At 43.5% G+C, this 19,663-nt stretch overlaps 1 protein-coding gene and 1 non-coding gene across 2 annotated transcripts; both read right to left on the bottom strand.

Moving 5' to 3' along the window:
* Window positions 1-1,124: 1,124 nt before the first annotated feature.
* On the bottom strand, window positions 1,125-18,746 carry TOMM20 (translocase of outer mitochondrial membrane 20). Its single transcript, XM_024561738.4, has 5 exons — window positions 18,487-18,746; window positions 13,101-13,147; window positions 11,192-11,273; window positions 5,244-5,386; window positions 1,125-3,771 (listed from the first exon to the last, which is right to left on the bottom strand). The coding sequence occupies exons 1-5, from the start codon at window positions 18,605-18,607 to the stop codon at window positions 3,727-3,729; spliced, it is 438 nt and encodes a 145-aa protein (XP_024417506.2). The 5' UTR covers window positions 18,608-18,746; the 3' UTR covers window positions 1,125-3,726.
* On the bottom strand, window positions 17,928-18,062 carry LOC112306200 (small nucleolar RNA SNORA14). The gene has a single exon (XR_002974938.2). It is a non-coding gene; the product is annotated as a small nucleolar RNA SNORA14 (small nucleolar RNA).
* Window positions 18,747-19,663: the final 917 nt, after the last annotated feature.

The raw sequence follows: 19,663 nt of genomic DNA, 5'->3' as shown, positions 1-19,663 counted from the left end.
GCCCAGGAGACTCAGTTACTCTGTCCACTTCTGCACGCAGAGAGGAGGCAGGGCTGCACGAACCCCAATTGCAGTGCAGTTCCAATGGGACCCCATCCTCCCCGAACGTGCCTGCGTGCCAGCACGTGACCAGTGGGGACTGCTCGACACCAGATCCCAGACCAAGCTCCAGCGTAACCACAGTCTCCTCCCCGTTTTTCTCTGTCCGACCCAACTCCTAGCTTCTCTGTTAGCCGGACATCAAAGTATCTAACACCCTTATCACTATCAGTGGAAGTTAAACAGGATCTAGTGCCCCCCAGTGTCTCCTGGGCTGTCTCCAGAACACTGCTGTAGCCTTTAAAAGGTGAAGAAATTTTTATTTATTTACTTATTTATATAAGTGTTCTAGAAACCTTGTACCTAAAAGGGGAAAAATGCATTTGATTTGCCCCAAAACACGAAACTGGAATAAAAGTTTAAAAGGTCACAACTAAAATGCTTAGGGAAAGTAATTTCTGAGTAAGCAAGATCACGTCTAGTTTGGAGAGACTTTCCTCAAGTACGCTGCAGTGGACTGGCCCGTCTGAAACCAGCATCTGAGGATGATGGTCTTTGCGCTTCAGACGGTGCTTGGTCAGGTGCGGGCTTTCCAACCACACTCACTGTTACTGTCACAGAGTGCTGAAGGACCCCGTCTGAACCAAGCTGGTAGTGACAGGAATGTCCCGTCACATCTGCCACATCAGCACTGAGCATCCCTGTCTCTGTCACATTCACAGCAGGACCCCCGACCAGCAGCAGCAGCAAACCCTGGGAACCTGGCAGAAGGCCCGAGGACCCTGCTGCTCCCGGCCCAGCCTGGCACCCAGCAGTCTGCTCACAGCCTTCCAGGTGGCTCTGACACCTGCTGCCGCTGGAAAGCCACCGCTACAGAGTCCTCACCTGCCTGCCATTCAAGCAGGGGGTCTTAGCCTGAATCTGTGAACCCCTGAAGTCAAAGGCAACTGTGCACACTCCTGGGGAGAAGCTGCACAGCTGTCAACATCCTCAAAGGGATGCTGTAACCTAGAAACACTGAGGTACCACGACTTAGTCACCCAATTCAGAAGAACTCACTTCTGCAAATAAACACCAAGCCAAAATTTTCTCCAAGCCCTTTAATAGTCACTTAAACAGTTGAGGCACAAGCAATGATAAAACCGCACTTATGTTACTAGAAAGAAAATTTTGCATGATATCTGCATGATATATCAATTATCTCATAATCTCTTCTGCAATAACATTTCATTAACACACTCTGGTCCATAGATTGATTCAACAGGGTCAGAAAGCAGGTCGACGGCCTGCTTGCCCACTACGCACAATGTACTAGGTTTTACATGTTAAATGTGTACGAGAGTCCTAGGTATCTGTTAGAACAGTGCTGCTACCACCAGATGAGCCTGTTTTAAATGCTTTCCCTTTAAGTTCAAATTGTGGAGCCAAACAATAGCTCTCTGCCCCCAAAGGCATGCCAACGTGCACTTATTTCCACGTCCGCAGATTTTACGTGAGCAACGCGAGTACAGGGGGACACTCCAGCGGCTCTCACTCTGCTCCCATCTGGGGCGAGCACCATTTGGCCTGCATCAGTGGGACTGCGCGGTTCCAGCAAACTGCTCGGCAATTATGTGCTGGGGGTAATTTTTCTCCTTTAACCTAACACAGTTGGCTTTAAAAAGTGGTACCTATTTTTAAAGCACCAAAACTCTCATTTAAATAAGAAAGTGCACTTGGCTGCATCAGCTCTAAAGTGAAGACGCCACCGCCTCTGCAGGAAGCCTTCAACAAAGCCAGTCTTTTGCTGAAAGCCGAGTGACAGTGACATCCCCACTAGGATGCACTCTAGTTCCCCAGGGCCCATTCTTCATACCCTCCCAAATCCAAGTTAACCCCCCCAGGCCCCTGGCAATGCCCAGGGTTTCCAGGCCTATTCTCTTGCTCTTTCCCCCACCTATATTCCCTCCGGCCTATGCTCATTCTTCTCCACCCTCTGATGGCCACTGGTCTGAACATGTTGTTTGGGCGGGTGCAAGCTAGAAGACTGTTTCCACTCACTGACCAATGACCACTACCCCCTGCTTTGGATTGGGGATCCCATTAGTAAAACTAGCCAGCCAGCGTGTTTCTACTGGTCACCCCCAAAAGTGTGCTGGGTGTAACCAAGAAAGCACTGTTTTAAGGTTCAGAATCACAAGCCTGGAAGGTACCCGGGGAAGTCGTTAAATATGAGAGTCACCTAGTCCTCACTCTGCAGAGGAGAGTAACAGAAGTTCAGAGATGCAACTCGACCTGTCCAAGGCTGGGGCGGCACTCCAAAGACAGAAACTAGAATCATATCCCAAACTCCTTCCACTGTACCACAGCCACTACAAAACCCGAGGTTCAAGAAGTCTGTAAGTAAAACAAAATAAAAAGCCTAGTACACACGTAGGAAAAGACTTTGGGATCCGTCCAGAGATTTTTAGACAGAACAGAAGCAGAGATGCTGTTCGGTTCAACAGATCATTATTAGTGCCAAAGACCCTTATCCTCAGGTCTGCTACTGAATCTATGATTGCAGATAATGTCACTATTTTGTGACTAAGAGGTCCCAACGCCTCCAGTCTTTGCAAGTCTCCAGCCACAGGCTATACCTTATTCTCGTCACAACAAGATAAATGGATCAGATTAAAGGATTAAGGAGGTACATTAAGATAAAAGCAAAGAAATATGTTTGTACAAGCATATCATCTCAGTTACCTTAAAGTTAAATTTCAGATTAATTTACAAGAGCAGTGACAGAACCACATGATTCCAGTGAAAAACAATACGTTACAATACCTTAAAAAAAATACTTTCAGAAATACTAAGCCAGGCGAGCATGCAAAATTTGGAGGATAAAAAAATGCAAGGCCTGACTGCCCCCAGAAGGATGGGTTTCATGACGCTGAAACAGAACCGGATGAAGAGCTGCAAGGGACGCCTCTCTGAAGCAGCGGACCCATTCCCTCGTCCCGTATGTGAGGGCAGTGGGCAGGCCGTAGTGACTGCAGAAGCCCCACAGCTGCACCGGGGCACACAGATCTAGTTCGCGGTGCTATGTGCAACTGCATGCGTCTACACCACCAGGAGATGAATATCCAGAGCACAGGAAGCCGCTGACTCCAAGAAAACGTTTCTGACCAGTGTGCAGGGGGGGCGAGGCAGCTAGCCCGGCACAGCAGCACATCTCACACATTTGCGGGGTTAAATGCAAAGACATGGTCTCAATGGGTTTAATACCAAGTTTTGATAAACACAATCATGTTTCCACCCAATTTTCTGATGTGCAGCAAAATGTACTAGCTTAAAAAAAGTGCATTCTTCAGCTTTCCCCTACTTTTAATGCCTTTCCAAACTGAGCACTGGATATTTCTGATGTACATAATATGATGTTATATGTACATGTTAATTACTCATTTTAGGAATAAACAAAATCCATGTTATTTCAGTAACTGATAGTGTATTTATAAAATGAAAAGCTCTCTATCAAAATACACTCTTCGCTGGGAAAAATAAACACAAGACAACGGATCTACACAAAGTGGAAGGAAACTTTGGTAGATGTGGTGTGGGGCAGTCCACAGCAAGCCCATCTGCCCTTATTCCCCCAGAGCTGCTCTTCTTCCGAGTTAAGATTTTAAAAACATTTTTAATGGAGATTATTATGTTGACATTTGTTTCTCATTCCACATCATCTTCAGCCAAGCTTTGAGCACTTACAATTCTCTGAAAGAAGAAAAAAAAATGTTTAACTCTTACAAAGTATAGGGATTTAATCAGGTTCAACAAAAATGCCCTTTGTTTAAAAAAAAAAAAAAGGAAGGAAATGCCCTTTGTATTCCAAGAAATAGATCTAGCTAAAGTTTACCCATTCTGAGATTTATTTCAACATTAAACAGTTTATACATTATCATCTAAGAAAATAATGATCATAACTACTGTCTCATCTCAAAATTCAAATGAATGAGGGAGGCATACCATTTTATTGTGCTACATGTTAGCCAATTACATAACGGAAACTAAAATTAATTCAAGATCTCTCGTTATTCCTACATAAACTAAAAATACTGATGAGTGCTAAGAATGCGAATCATTCTATGCTCCAAATATTTCCCTTTTTGGCCTGGAAATACTCCAAATCATTGTATGAAGAAGGAAAACAGTATTCTCAAATTAGTACTTTGAAACATTTCCAGATAACACGAGACAAGTTAGCTGAGTAAAAAAGGTCATCTTTATAGAAAGGAATTAAGGCTTCATCCTGAATTCATCCATATTTCGAGACATCATCACATCTTCCAATAGCTCTATACTCTGCTGCTATTCAAAGTGCAAATAACGTTAAGTAAAGGGTTCTGATTCAGGCTGGGAACCACCATCAGTCAAAACAAAAAGGATTAAGACCAAGGCCTTGGTTTTTCAACCCTCTCCCCTAATAAATCTCTGGGATCTGTCTTTTATTTCGTCCCTTTCCAATTTAGTGGAGTAAAGATCATTTTGAAGAATTACCCATTTTAAAGTTTTAATCACACCAAATGTGGAAATTAAAACATGTAACAGATATGCCCTTCCAACAAGTAGATTTACTTGGGCTCCTCGGAAAGGATTAAAAATGAACAGCACGCACTTTACTTAACTCTGAAGTTGGGGGTTGTGTACACGACGGGTGTAACCTTCTGCTCTGTTCAACAGGGATCTGGGGGTACAGTGAAAATATGCCGAACCCAAACCCCACCCTGGCAGAAGGTGAGGCACTGGGGCCTTTACACAAGTGAAGTCAGAGGGGTCCAGGGTCCTTTCCAACCCACTTGCCAGGCTACGCCATCCCGGCTCCTCCATCATGCCTAGGACCTGAGCGCACGGTCACACGTGAGAGGAGGCAGAAAGCTAGTTTCAGAAAGTAGCTGAGTATGGCCTAAATTCTGCATTTGAATACTACGGGCTGAGCTGTAACTGACTCTAAGAGACACTTCCTGATCCATCTCTTGGACACAACCACTAGATCTTATTCCCAGTCATCTGGACGTTTTCCCGTTAGGGAAGAAAATTCCAAGCACTACTGTCTCGAGAACTGTTTTCATTATATGGATGAGTTTCACAATTCCACCATTGCACTAGGCTCATTTTTAAATGCTAATGTCCGTAGCACATTTAATTCTCAGGTTCTACGTTTATTACATAACGTTTCCAACCCTCACCTGACTAATCGTCGGAAGCTTCGTCAGAAGCATCTGGAACACCGGCGGGGGGAGAGTCTGCTGTAGCACTTGCAGTAACTGCTGCGGCTGGCCGCACACCGCAATCGCGTTGGTCAGGTGGTCCACACCCTTTTCATACTCACCTGGAGGGTTGACATGAAAATAACACATAACCTGAAAAGCCTCTGCCTTTGTCAAGAATTCAACTCTGAAGTCTTCACTGTACCGCTAAGTGATACAGACCAAACACACCGTGCGAGTAACAACTTGGAAATAATCTACAGTACATTCAGTACTGGTATTACGAAGCCATTAACAAGGACGAGGCAGATTACAGGCGCTGATATGAAGTATCTCCAATACACATACAAAAGGGGGAAATTAAAGTGCAGAAATGTCCTCGTATATTACTATTTATACAGTCAGATTATTTCTGACAGATTACATGAGAAATTGCTAACAATGGAACACCACCCTTCTATGAGAAGAGAGAACAGGAAGATTGGGGACTGAGGCAGAGAGAGTGCCAATTTCACCTTAAACTAATCCCTTGTACTACATTAACACATGTAAGTTAAAAAAAAATCTGTTAAGTGATGTTGCTATAAGCAAAACCGTCATACTAACAGAAGTGGCAGGAAGAAGCAGTTTAAAAAAGTGATTGTCTCTGAGTAGTAGGATTTACTTTCTTTTTATTTACCTACACATTTCCTGCAATAGTTGTACTACTTTTAAAAGAAAAAAAAATTACATCAGGTACATAGTTTTTGAAGGTTTGCCTAACTGAGTACCTGAGAGGTGGCCCCTGTCTTCAGTTAATTCCATTTGAAATCAAACTCCAAAGATTGCCCCAAATTCTCAGAGCAAATGAATTTTGCACTATTAATTAAGGTTTTAAATTAAGTATTCTGTACAGGACTTTTCAATGCAGGAAGTCCTTTTAACGTACATTATTAAAAATCCTCTATTAGAAATCTTTTTTATTACAAATTTTTTAGAGCAGTTCAAGATTCACAATAAAATTAAAAAGAAATTACAGAGATTTTCTTTAAAACAAACCAACCCCCCTGGCTGGTGTAGCTCAGTGGACTGAGTGCCAGCCTGTGAACCAAAGGGATGCCAGTTGGATTCCAGGCCAGGGCACATGCCTGGGTTGCAGGCCAGGCCCCCCAGTTAGGGGCACGCGAGAGGCAGCCAATCAATGTTTCGCTTGCACATCAATGTCTCTTCTCCCCCTCTCTTCCCGTATCTCTAAAAACAAATAAATAAAACCTTTAAGTTGTTTTTTTAAAAAGCAGAACCCAGCAAAGCAGTATTAAAAATAAAATAGAAAAATCTAAAACACAAGACTTCAGTCTTCCGCATGGGCTTGCACTTCCATCAAGAGACTCGATAATGGCTCCACTGACTTGAAAATTAAGATGCTGCTTGGCCACAGAATACTCATGTCAGCCACTGACTTACAGGCACCAAAGGGAATTACATGGTTGCCTGGGGACTGTAAAAGTTTTGGTAGTAAGTTAAACATCTTTATGAGCAAGGAGGAGAAAATTTACTTGAAAATGTGCTTGCATGAACTGATGTATCACGACCTGCATCTTCAGACACAGGTATTAGGTGGAAACAGCTACTGGAGTGGCATGTGTGGAACACAGGGGCCACTGAGACACCTCCCACAACTCCAAATACACTGCCCACACCTCCTCTCTGCACTTGCAACTTGACCCCAGGCACACGCCCTGAGATGCGATCTTACTCAGGTAAAGGAATACTTAGGGAAGATGCCCGGATGAAGGAGAACCTGTCAAGCCACGAAGTTCACTGCCCAAACTGCTTATGCCCCCCCCCGGCTTACTTCGATACTGACCTGAACTCTACTCCTCACCATCGGAGTCTTCTCCCTCTGGTTGGCCTGGTAGTTTCCACCCAAAGAGAGCAAGCTCGGCAGCTGAGTTAAGTAACTGTCTGGGCTGAAGTATAGGACTGAACGTGGACAAAAGATCAACTGTTCCCTGTCCCTCCTTAACCTGCCCCCATCACCAGGGGTAACTGTCCTCAATCTGGGTCTAAGAGCTCAAATTCGACAGACAGAGGGCCACAGTGCACGAGTCTCTAAGATAATCCAAACTAAGTAATAAGGAGTATGCTATATTCTACTATCTTCATATTAGTAAATTAATTTGTATTTTGGGGGGGTTAGAAGAAAATTTTGGTAGTATAGACATCTTTATGAGCATGAAGAACATTCACCTGAGTATGTGTGCAATAAACTGAAATATTACAATCCTTAAACACAGACAGGCATCACTACACATGCAAAATTTTCTTTTCAGATATTAAAGTAATATAATCGCCCTGACTGGTGAGGCCCAATTGGATGGGCCTTGTCCTGCAAAGAGGAAAGCTGCCAGTTCAGTCTTGGGTCGGGGCACACGCCTGAGTTGCAGGTTCAGTCCCCAGTCAGGGCGTAAGCAGAAAGCAACTGATTGATGTTTCTCTCTCATTGATGTTTCTCACCCTCTTTTCTCCCTCTCTTCCCCTCTCTCTGAAATTAATAGTCTTTTCTTTTAAGTAGTATCATTATAGCTTCTCAAATAATCCTTGTGAGGATTTCAGTGCTCTATGATTAAACCTCTCATTTTTCTTATTTGTATTGGGGGGGGGGGAGTCACATAATTATTTTCTGTTAGTCATTTCTATTTTTACTTAAGTATTATCGCCTGCGTCTCGATCCAAAGATAACTACTTCCTCAAAAAAGAAAAAAAGTTATTTTTAAAAAAGATTTTATTTATTTTTAAAGAGAAAGGAAAGGAGGGAGAAAGAGACAAACACCGATTGGTTGCCTCTTGCACACCTCCAACCGGGGACGGGCCCACAAGCAAACCCAGGCATGTGTCCTGACTGGGCCTTGAACCAGTGACCTTTTGGTTCACAGGCTGGCGCTCAATCCACTGTGCCATACCAGCCAGGGCAAAAAGTTACTTCTTGAGAAAGATACAATGAAAGGTAAAGATGATTTATCAACATCTTAATTCTTTAATCTGTTCTCATAAAAGAAACAAAAAACCGAAAGCATATAAGAAAAACGTCAAGCTTTTAAAAAAAAATCCTCACCCCAGGACATGCTCAGAGAGGGGAAGGGAGGGAGAAAGAGAGGGAGCGAAACATCGATGTGAGAGAGAGATTACAAGTTGCCACCTGCACAGATCCGGACTGGGGACTGAACCCGTGACCTTTCAGTTTGTGGGACAATGCCCAAACAACTGAGCCACACTGGCCGGGGCAAAACTTAACACTTTTTAACGTAATGACAGCAACTACTTTAAAGCTACTGTTGAGAGAAGAGCTAATTTGACACTAAAAATATCTGTAAATACTTTAAGACTATACTACTGAACGAATTATAGTTCCCATGTTTTTCAATCTGATCACTTCAATTTCACAATAGAAACTTTTTTACGTATTGTACAATGACTATACTCTCGAAACTACTTAAAATGGCCCCATTTGTAAAGATGACTCATTATCTTCTCTGTAGCAAGTGAACATAAAACTCACTTAAAACGTATTGGCACAAGAAACGTTAATTTCTGGAGCCAGTTGTAAACAATACAACCCTCATGTTACTGAACACCTAACAGCTTGTGTTGAAACAGTCACACACTGCCTGATGACGGGGCTGCATTCTGAGAAAGACCTCGTTACACAATTTCATCGGTGTGTGAACACCAGCGTGCACTCACACACACCTAGATGGTATAGCTTACGACACACCTCCCACGCTACAAGCCTGTACAGCAAGTTACCGTACTGAATACCGTAGGCAACTGTAACACCGTGCTAAGTATTTGCGTATCTGAACACAGAAAGGTGTTGCAGCTTTATACAGCTGGCAGCGCAGCAGGTTTTGTGCGCGAGAGAAACAAAGGCTTAACTGCAGGTATACTGCCGGTATTCCTGAGACCCAACAAACCCGAGAGCCTCACTAAGGTGGCTGAAGCCACCCCCTTAAATACCCTCTTCAGCAGAAGACAGAAGAGGATGGAGGTGGGGAGAAGCCGGTTATGGGAGATGACCAGGAAAAGCACAGTAAACAAGATAAATTATAGACTGAAGTCACTGTCTTCCGCATTGGTCAGAGTCTAGAGATAAGGTCACCACCCCCTCTTCCCAGGACATGGAGGGAGACACCCTGACAAAGGGAGATCTCCCTTACACGTGTAAATGTTTTGCACAAAGGCAGCCTCTCCTTCGTTGTCAGAGCTTCTCCCATGTCAGTGTTTCCTAAAACTACCCAACCTAAAGAAATCCTTATGCCAAGGAGACGATTTGGGGTGACAAATCCTGTTCCCTACAGTTTACACCAGGCATGACAACAAACATGTAAGTAATGTGTTGCTGAAAAAGTCCTGTTGCCTAGCGACAGCTACAAAGTTCCTAGGCAACAGAAGTTTTCAGCGCCATTCTCACGGGATCAGCGCTGCATATGTAGTCCACCCTTGACCCAAATGCCGTTACATGACAACGACGCAAGACTGTATTTATTCACTGATTTATCTGAAAAGATTTTATTTATTTTGACGGGGGCGGGGGGAAGAAGAAAGAGAAGGAGAGAAACATCAATCAGTTGCCTCTTGCAGGTGTCCAACTGGGGACCTGGCCCACAACCCAGGCATGTGCCCTGATCAGGAATCAAACTGGGGACCCAGGAATCAAATTGGGTTCGTAGGCTGGTGCCCAACCCACTGAGCCACACCTGCCAGGGCACAAGACTGTATTTAGACAGAAGTTAGAATAACTTTTTAAGAAACAGCTGTACTGAAACAGGGCCCTAACACCGAAGGCAGAACCTAGTAGTTTCCCCCTAGTTTTTAGTGTCTTCTGGGAGGTCACAGCAGGCCTCCTCCACAGCGCCCTGGAGACCCCACACCAGGCTGGGTCAGATGGGTCCCAGGGGCTCACCCAGGCCCAGAGAGCCAACGAATGAGTCCAGCTGGCCCTGCGGTGGCCAGAACCCTAACCTGTAGCAGGGCCTTTGTGCACAGACCTGCCATCGGCGTCAGGACCCAGAAGCAAGGCTGCCAGCACCCAGATCTCAGCCAACGACCCAGCCCACCTGGAATTCCTTTCTGCTTCCTCTCACCTTCCCCATTCCTCCCTAGATGGCTTGGTTCCAAGACTGTCCACCCAAGACTCCCGGGTTAGAATACACAGTATGTGCAGTTTCTCCTTCTACCCCTCCAAACTCACTGCAGTCTTTATTCGGGGAGACAGACCCGATCCTTGTCTCCGGTCTCCTCTGGCCGCCTGCCGGGTGAACCTTATCCTCGGCGAAGACCTGCTGCCTGAGAGCAATGTCTTCTCTGTGTGCAACGGGCAGCAGAACCACCAAGTTTGGTAACATGAGTACACCGAAAAAGCCCCTTATCACCATAAACTTCTAAGAGTGGGAAGAATTCTACCTAGTTTTCTAGTCTTTTAATAATTATTAAAGAAAATTACACCAGCCCTACAGTGTCACTTGTGCTAAAAAAAGCCCATGATACCAAACCTAGATTTAATATCTGATCTAACCGCACTTCCAACCTCTCCCAGAAACGTAATCTTAGTGACCCAGTCTGCAATTTTCTGGTCAAGAACCAATAAAGCACTCTGTCCTCTAGGCCCTTCCCCACCCCACAGAAAAAGGCAATCTGCGTTGCAAAAAATCCTTCCTTTCTCTCCCCCCAAAGGGAAGATGTCCCCAGTAAACCCTTTCTTTTCTTTCACTAACAGCTCCCATGCCCCACCCTTCTTCCTATAAAAACCTTCCATTTTGTACAACCCCTTGGAAAGAACACTCTTCTAGTTGCTAGACGGGAGGCTGCCCTATTCATACATTGCTTAATAAAGCCAGGTAGATTTCAGATTTTCTTGGTTGAATTTTGGTTTTTTACATGACTATTACCTTGGGCTAGTAACTCTTCACCGAGCTGTATTTCTTCAAGGAAGAATTTCTGCACAGCTTCAGCATCTTTAAGGTCAGGTAACTGGAAGTAGAATATTCAATGACTGATAACAAAATTATGTCAGGGGACATAACCAATACACAGAAAAGCATACCACTAAAAATAAAACCAAAAATTGAAATTTACTCTCCAACAGCACTGACAAGGATTAGTTAGTATCTACATTGAAATAAATGTAAGAAAAAAAAATTTATTATCAAACTGGTATTTGAACAGTTGTTAGAAAGCTCTGAGTCAAACCTAAAGTAAAAAAGGAATACAAATACCTCTACCAAAAAATGCACACATTACCATTTTATGAGCATTTTTATGGAACTGCAATCAATACATTCTTCTATCCCAACATTATTTTGTATAGATTTTACATGCTCTGAGAGAGTATTTGTAAATTGTAACAGAATGTACCGCTGAGGAATATATACTTGCATAATCGTTGTTGGGCATTTGAGGTACTTTTAATTTTTTGCTATTACAGTTGTAAGCAGCTTAATTTAAATAAGTTTGCATTTCTGTGTTTTTGTTATACAGTTTATTACATATTACCAGACCAAATGATTATGGTAATATATTATACCACCAGCTATTTAACTTGTCTTTTTAGAAATGTAAACTTACTATTAAAAAGTTCCTTTTTACTTAAAACCCCAGAGTTTACCACTGCAAGGTTTTTGGTTCTTGGATTGTATTATGTGTATCACTCCCATTATCCAACAAGGGTGAAAACGATTTTAATTTCTGAACGTGAAGGCATCTCTCATTGACTACCCCACTACACAGCAAGAATTTGATCATACCTGAATCTAAAAGTACATACCGATACATGTCTTTAATATACCTACTTCCTACACCCTTAAAGTGACTTCTCATAACATAATGAACACATCTCGGAAAGGTGGTTCAGACACAACGGAACAAGTGGTTGTCTCCCAGTCATTAACTTCGCTATGATCATGCCCAGGCAGTTTGCTGCACTGACTACAATTGTTTCAAAATAACAAAATGTAACATTTAGCCATTAATTGTTTTCTTGCCTCAACCTGCTTCAAAAAGAACCACTCCTGATCCAGTAGTCCAAGTCCTGGGAATCCAGGCAATGGAACTAATGTCAATAAAATAGAAAAGCTATATTCACAGCAATTAGCATTTACTTACTTAATTTACTTACACATGTCACAGAACATTTTTTTATCAAGCAGATAAACCTATGTGGTCATTTAAAATAATCATGAACACAGGATCTATGAAAAGAAAAAAATGAATAAAAAGACTTATATCTCCATTTACATATTACAACTAGGTGAAAAAATGTCAAGTGATGAGATTCTGGATCAGTGGGTGCCAATAGTCTTATGTAACTTTTGAAATGAATTGCACGTGGTTCTTCTAAAGAAAAGAAAAATAAACGTTTTACTTTATTATTTTGAAGCAGCTGAGTGCTGTCTGAGCCTTCTGGTTTAAATGTCGTCTGGAGACTACCGTCTTAGTGTCTCTTATACTGCTCAGATGATAAGGTGTCTGCCATAATGGCCAAAAAAGGGGGAGGGGGCAAATGAAGGACTGGATGGATAAACTACAATTGAACTCACTTAACTATTCCTAAAACAGCAAGTTATAGTTTAAAATAGAACATCAAGCTAGCTTTCTCAAAACATATAGAGTTTTGAGTAATTTTTTTCTATGAAGTATTAAATACTGGGATGGGCAGAGTAGGTTTACAGTTGTTCATATGGAAAATACAATAATAATAATAATAATAATACAAGAATAAACTGTTTCTCCTACTCACAACTGGAAACCTACTTTTGCCCACCCCTGTACAATTTAAACAAAAGGCAGATTAAGTATTACCTTGGAAAGTCCAGCTCTCTCTTTGGCAAGCTTTTGTTTCTTTCTTCCTGTAAGAAATGAAATATGTTCATTTTATCACCAGTAAAATGAGAATCAAAATAAATCTAAATGCTGTGGCAGTCATTTATTCTCCTCCCAAACCACCACCAACTCCTGGGCTCTCAGGTCTCCTTGTAATCCATTTGTCAGGTCATGTCAATAGTTCAGGTCACGGGAGTTCTGGGCAATTTCACATTTCTGGGCAGGGGCTTTCGGATCATCCATTTGCAAGACGGACACAGCTCTAACAGCTGGGTCTCTTGAATAAATTACAAGCAGAGCACGCCTTCCCTCCCAACCTACCCAGGCCATGACACACGAGCAAGAATTAAGCCACCACTATTGGGGAGTTTCATTACTGAAATGTAACAGATTCTATTTATTGAATGTGAACACTGACTGGCATTCTTAAGTGGGGACAGGGGGACTCAGCACTTGAGAAAGTGTTTTTTTAATTTTTTTTATTTACTGGTTTTTTTTTTTGAGAGAGGAAAGGTGAGAGAAAAACATCGACTTGTTGTTCCACTTATTTATACATTCATTGGTTGATTCCTGTATATTTCCTGATGAGGGATCGAACCAGAAACCTTGACATATCGGGACAATGGTCTAACCAAGTGATCTACCCAGCCAGGGCAAGAAAGTTCTCTTAAAAAAAAGGCAGGGAGGGAGGGAGGGAGGGAGGGAAGGAAGGAAGGAGAAAAGAAAGAAGGAAAGAAAGAAAGAAAGGAAGGGGAGGGAGGGAGGGAGGGAGGGAGGGAGGAAGGGAGGAAGGAAGGAAGGAAGGGAGCGAGCGAGCGAGCGAGCACTGGCTGGTGTGACTCAGTGGATTGAGTGCCCACCTGAGAACTGAAAAGTCGCTGGTTCAATTCCCAGTCAGGGCACATGCCTCATTTGCAGGCCGGACCCCCAGTTGGGGGCGTGCAAGAAGCAATTGATGGATGTGTCTCTCTCACATCGATATTTCTATCCGACTTTCTCCCTCCTTCCCCCTCTCTCAAGAGAAGAGAAGAAGAGAAGAGGAGAAGAGGAGAAGAGGAGAGGAGGAGAGGAGGAGAGAGAAGAGCGAAGAGAAAAGAAAAAGAGTTTATGCATTTGGCAGAAATGCTAAATTTCTAATTCAACTATTGTTGGCTAAATTGAGGAGAAACAAACCTCTGCCCACAGTCTCTAAGATGTTTCGGTGTTCTGTCTTGTTTTTGCTATGAAACAACAATATTACATCTCAGGAGTAAGAGATGTTTGAAATCTTAATTGTCACTTAGTCAAACCTTAAAACCAAACAATGGGAACTAACAGCAGCACTTGAGCTGGGTACTTGCATACCCCACGTGCAGGTGCTGGCACAGAGGAAGCACAGGCTTTGCTTATGTGCCAGCTCTTCCACTGACTAGTGGCGCCGCCGTGGCCAAGTTACAGTGGCCTGGCCTCACTCTTTTCCTTTGTAAACTGGTCTGAGAACAGTACCCGCATTGGTGCTGTGAGGATAAAGTGAGTTACTGTGGGTAAAGTATTTTTTAACAGTGCCTGGTTTATAACATGCCATATAAGCATTTGTCATTGATATAGTTCGGTACTAATTCCTCAGCTAAAAACCACCAGTGACGTGGAGAATAACCATGGGGCATTCCTAAGAAAGGTAAGGCTCTAACACTTAATACCTGGATGACCTCAAGCACATAAACCCCTGCTTTCCAAAGACAAAGCCCCCTTAACTTTACTACTGTTGAGAAAAAAAACCCCATGTCAAAGCAAGCAAGCGTCCCCCACAAACCCCAACCCCAGCACTTGAATGAAGGGGCAGTGACCCATTTGCCTCGTAATTTACTGGGGTCAGGGAGCATTCCGTTCTTATCTACCCTCACAAACTGGCTTTAACCACACCGGCGTCTCTTGCCAACCCTCGCCCCCGTAAAACAAAGTGCTACTATTATAAGGTTTAATACAATTTTAGCAATTTCAACAGCAAAGTACAGGTCAAAGTTGATCTTACATATTAATTTGAAGACTGTCTATCTTTCCTAACAAACCACCTTTCCTAGGTGTTCATCACTGGGCGACTAACTGTGGGGAAAAAGAACACTGTAACATTTTCTACCCTCAACTTGCTTAAGAGTTTCGTTTGGCCTTCTTTAGGCAGAAAACAGTGAACGACACCAGACTATGTTAACTAATTCCTAGGTATCACAGCACATACTAGTGCTGCAAGGAGAGTGCCAAAACCAGAAGATGGACGGGAAGACTTCACAGAGGAAAGCCACCTGGATGTTAAGGTAAGCACTTGGTAAGTGTCAGACACTATATGCCGGGACACTGTTCTAAATGATACCATTAGCTCTTTTAATCCCCACAGTGACATGAAGACATGTACTATTATCATCCCCATTTTACCAATGAGAAAACTGACCGAGGTCACAACTGGGTAGGAGGCACACTGGCACTCAAACCCACGCCGCTGAGTTTCACGGAATGTGCATCCGGCGTTACTCTAAGCTGCCTCGAAATGCTGTCGAAGTGAAGATGTTGCCCTCAAAATAAAAGGCACCTCAGAAATGAACGTGGCAAGTTTGTGGAATAAACAGAGAAATACCAAAGACAGAATTTATGTAAAATGATAAAAAATGGTAAAAAAAAAAAAAACCAGTAGAGAGACACTTACTTTCCATTACTACCCACTTTTATAATTGCTCTTTTATGGGGTGGAGAGGAGTGTGTTGTTGTTGCTGAATGTTGGATACAATTATCAACTTTAAAGATTGCTTCATTGCTTTAAATTTCTAGCAACAAGATTACAAGTCTGGCTTTAGTTTCCTAAGACAACTTGTTACATTAACTTATTTTCAGATATAGTATCTCTATGATAAAGGGACAGATGGTAACAGACTAGCAAACCAATCAGCAAAATCAGGCCTTGACTCAGTACTGGCTAGAAGTCTCAAGAGCTATTGTGTAAACCTAATAGATTAAACTGTCTACTTAAAAAAAAAAAAAACATATTAAAGCCCTGGTTGGTGTGGCTCTGTGGATTGAGCACTGGCCTGGAAACCACAAGGCCGCCAGTTGATTCTCCATCAGGGCACATGCCTGGGTTGCAGGCCAGGCCCCTGGTTCGGGGCTGGGGACTAGGGGAGAGGCAATCGATCTGATGTTTCTCTCCCTCATTTTCTCCCTCCCTTCCCCCCTCTATAAATAAATAAGTAAGTAAGTAAGTAAGTAAATACTTTTTAAAATAAAATTAAAAATACAGAAAAAAAAGCTCACAAAAAGTCCCAAATCTAAGTTACTCTAGTAGCATTCACTTAAATAAGATTACTTAATATATTTTAAAATGATGAATCACTTTATACAGTACTATATAAGTAAAAACACACCTGTCGTTAGCATAATTTGGAAGTCAATCTTCACTTATTAATTGATTAGTTGAATAAAAATTATGCTATAACAGGCCTCATAATCTGCGATTGCTAATGAGACACAAAAAAATCCAAATAAATTAGAATCCCTGATCTAATCTCAAACCTTGTTTTAAACTGAAGCCTCTTTTCCTAAAAAAAAAAAAAAAAAAGTTAACAAGCCAAAGTGAACCATCTGAGAAACTCTGCAGATGCAACTATTCCATTAGAAATTAGACTACAAAACCTCAAAACTTAACTAAACTGCATTGAATTACACAAACGCAAGACACCCTCAAGTTCTTAAAGATCAGCCAGTCACGCAATTATCTTTAATCAGATTACAAAACTACCCTGGATTAACTTTAATTGCTTAAGAAATATCAAATAAATTATATTCATAATCAATCTTCAGCATTCATCAATTACTATGGGCCAGACCTCTACTGAACTCCACCTTTATTATACCATTTCACAAAAATGAAACTAAAACCTCGAAGTACCAAGGTTACTCAGCTAATAAATCAAACCCGACCACTTAAATCATTAGGCTACTGCTCAACTGAGAAAGTAAATTAATTAAAGATGGAAAATAAATTTTGAAAAAGACAGGTTTCTTCAGCTGTCTGAAATCATAGTTTTTATTTTTTCAACCAAAAATTAGTTTCCTCAAGGTTTTCAACAGTAAGGATTGCAGCGTTCCCAGAGGAGGCCGGGGTAATCCATTCTGTACAGAGATATGCACCTGCACCTACTTTTGAAACTGTAGGAAACTGATCAAAATCCCAATAGTTACCCTTAGGGCCAACGTTAATGGACGGACCTTCCCTCTGTCAGCAGTGGTGGTGGACACTTCAAACATCCTAATCTCCACAAAACCAACCAGAAGCAAGTGGCATTACCTGACTTGACTTTACAAACTAAAAAAAAATAAGATTCAGAAATTCCAAGATTATGCTGCTAACCTGTGACTCAACTAGCCCTGGAAACTCAGTGTCAAATCCCAAATAGCATCCTTCCCATTAGCCTATCTAACCTTAAATAATTATTCCTTTGTCTCTGCCTTCCTAAAACGTGAGAGATTGGGAATTCGCTGTCATACTGGAGATGCTATCAGGTCAGCGTGGTCCAATGTGGTGATCACTAGCCACACGTGGCTACTGAACACATGGAGTTTAAAGAAATCCTATGAAACAGAATGATCACTTTGTACTTCCTGAGCTTCAGTAACTTACATATCAAATTTAACCTCAACGACTGTTTCAGCAACCTAGATAAGTTACAAACTATTTCTCAGTCCAACAAATTTGCTTTTCTATTGTTGCAAGGGAGTATGCCTCTGAAATTCAAAGATCACGGTGACATGATCTCCCTCTCGTAAAAAAATCCCCTTAAAAGATGTCGCAGGTATGAAATAAGACTGAGCCACTGGAGAAGCGCAGCCCTTTGGACTCCCCTGCAATTTCTCTAGCATTCACTCATATCTTGGAAGCACTTGGAGCGAAGCTACCAAGAGGGTTTAAGAATGCAACGACGACATTGCGTCGAATTTGCGGACTTGGGCTCACGCATAAGCTCGTAAAATATAAAAACCGCGACTTTCCAGTTAATAGGTTTTAAAAGGTGAAAGCAAAAAAAGAACGAAACCCCAAGCTCCCCACAACACACGCCCTAAATTTGAATACAGACAAGAGTGCGTTTATACGACAAAACTGGGGAAAACAAAATGGGAAAATCGTTCCCGTTCCATCAAAATGGAGGGATCACGCAGGGAAAAAGAGCAGCCCTGGGGGCGCGCGACGGCGCCGACACCTCTTTCCGGTTGGTGGCTCGTGCCCCAGACTCGGAAACACCACGCGGCCGCCCGCCGCCCCGGCCCACCCGGCAGGGAGGGGGCCGCGGTAGAGCGGCGGTCATGGCGGAGGCAGTGGGCTCGGGGCAGGGGGCCCACTCACGTTCTCGCAGCCTGTTCTTGAAGTTGGGGTCACTCCGTCTCTTGCGGTCGAAGTAGATGCAGTACCCGATGAAGAGGGCCCCGCACACGCCGGCAGCGATGGCGCTATTCCGGCCCACCATCTTTTCTCGACCGCAGTGAAGGGTCGGCAGCCGATGGGGCCAGAGAAGAAGCTGTGTGCCACGAACCCTCGATGCGGAGCGCACCGCACCGCTCAAACTGGCGCTCGCTGCGAAGGAAAAGGAAAGGCCGAGCGCGCCATTTCCGGCCCCGTCACTCGAGGCCCCCGGGCCGTCCGCAGCAGTGCCTGAGCAGAAGCCCCCCGGCAGTCCGCGGCAGTGCCTGGGCGGAGGCCCCCGGGCCGCCCGCAGCAGTGCCTGGGAGGAGGCGCCCGAGCCGCTTCTGCGTCTGCGCGGGGGGGCGTAGGCGGGGTCTCTGGGTCTCCCGGACCGCTGTGCCGGTCTGTGTCGGGAGTGTGCGCGAGGTCGTGCACGTACGCACTGCGGGAGCTGGCGGAGGTGGGAGGTTGCTGACGTCAAATGCTTGTTTCCTTGTGAAGTGCTGCCAGCCAGCGACTTGTTTCAAGTTCAGTCACAACCCATCGTGCAAAAAGCACTGTAACCTAGTTATTCAGTTTCAAAAGAGTGTTACAATATGATAATCATGGAGCAGTGCTAGAAAAATATAGTCGGTAAAAGGGATTGAAGGGAAAAAGAAAACGTGAGTTGTTTTATAGCCACACGAAACATGTATGTGGGTTAAATTTTAAAAGACAAAACCTTGGGCAGAAAGCAGTCAAGCCCAGGGCCCTAGGTTCTCTGCCCGCTGCTGCGCCCCGAGAGACAGGAAGGTCGCCGTTTATTAAGCCTGCACACACCTTACTTTCTGTAATCTGGCCTTTGGTTTTGATTCTTTTACCCGTTGACTCAAACTGGCCCTACCTAGTCATCGTTAAGATCGCAGGACACTGAGGTTCGCTCGGCATCCATAAGTCTTAGAAACAAGGTGCGGGGTCTTTCGACTACGGAGACACGGTTTTCAATCAAACCAAACGTGGTACGTCGGCCTCAGTGGTTGTAGCTCCGGACCCAGGAAAGCAGAACTTTCACACTGAACAAATCGTGGCAGAGCTGGACGGAACAACTCCACGGCCGACCTGCGGGCCCGGTGCGGAGGTC

This window comes from Desmodus rotundus, chromosome 10, assembly GCF_022682495.2.
Source record: "Desmodus rotundus isolate HL8 chromosome 10, HLdesRot8A.1, whole genome shotgun sequence".
Lineage (NCBI taxonomy): Eukaryota > Metazoa > Chordata > Mammalia > Chiroptera > Phyllostomidae > Desmodus > Desmodus rotundus.
The sequence above is the reverse complement of the archived record's forward strand: the minus strand, read 5'-3'. Positions and strand labels throughout refer to the sequence as shown.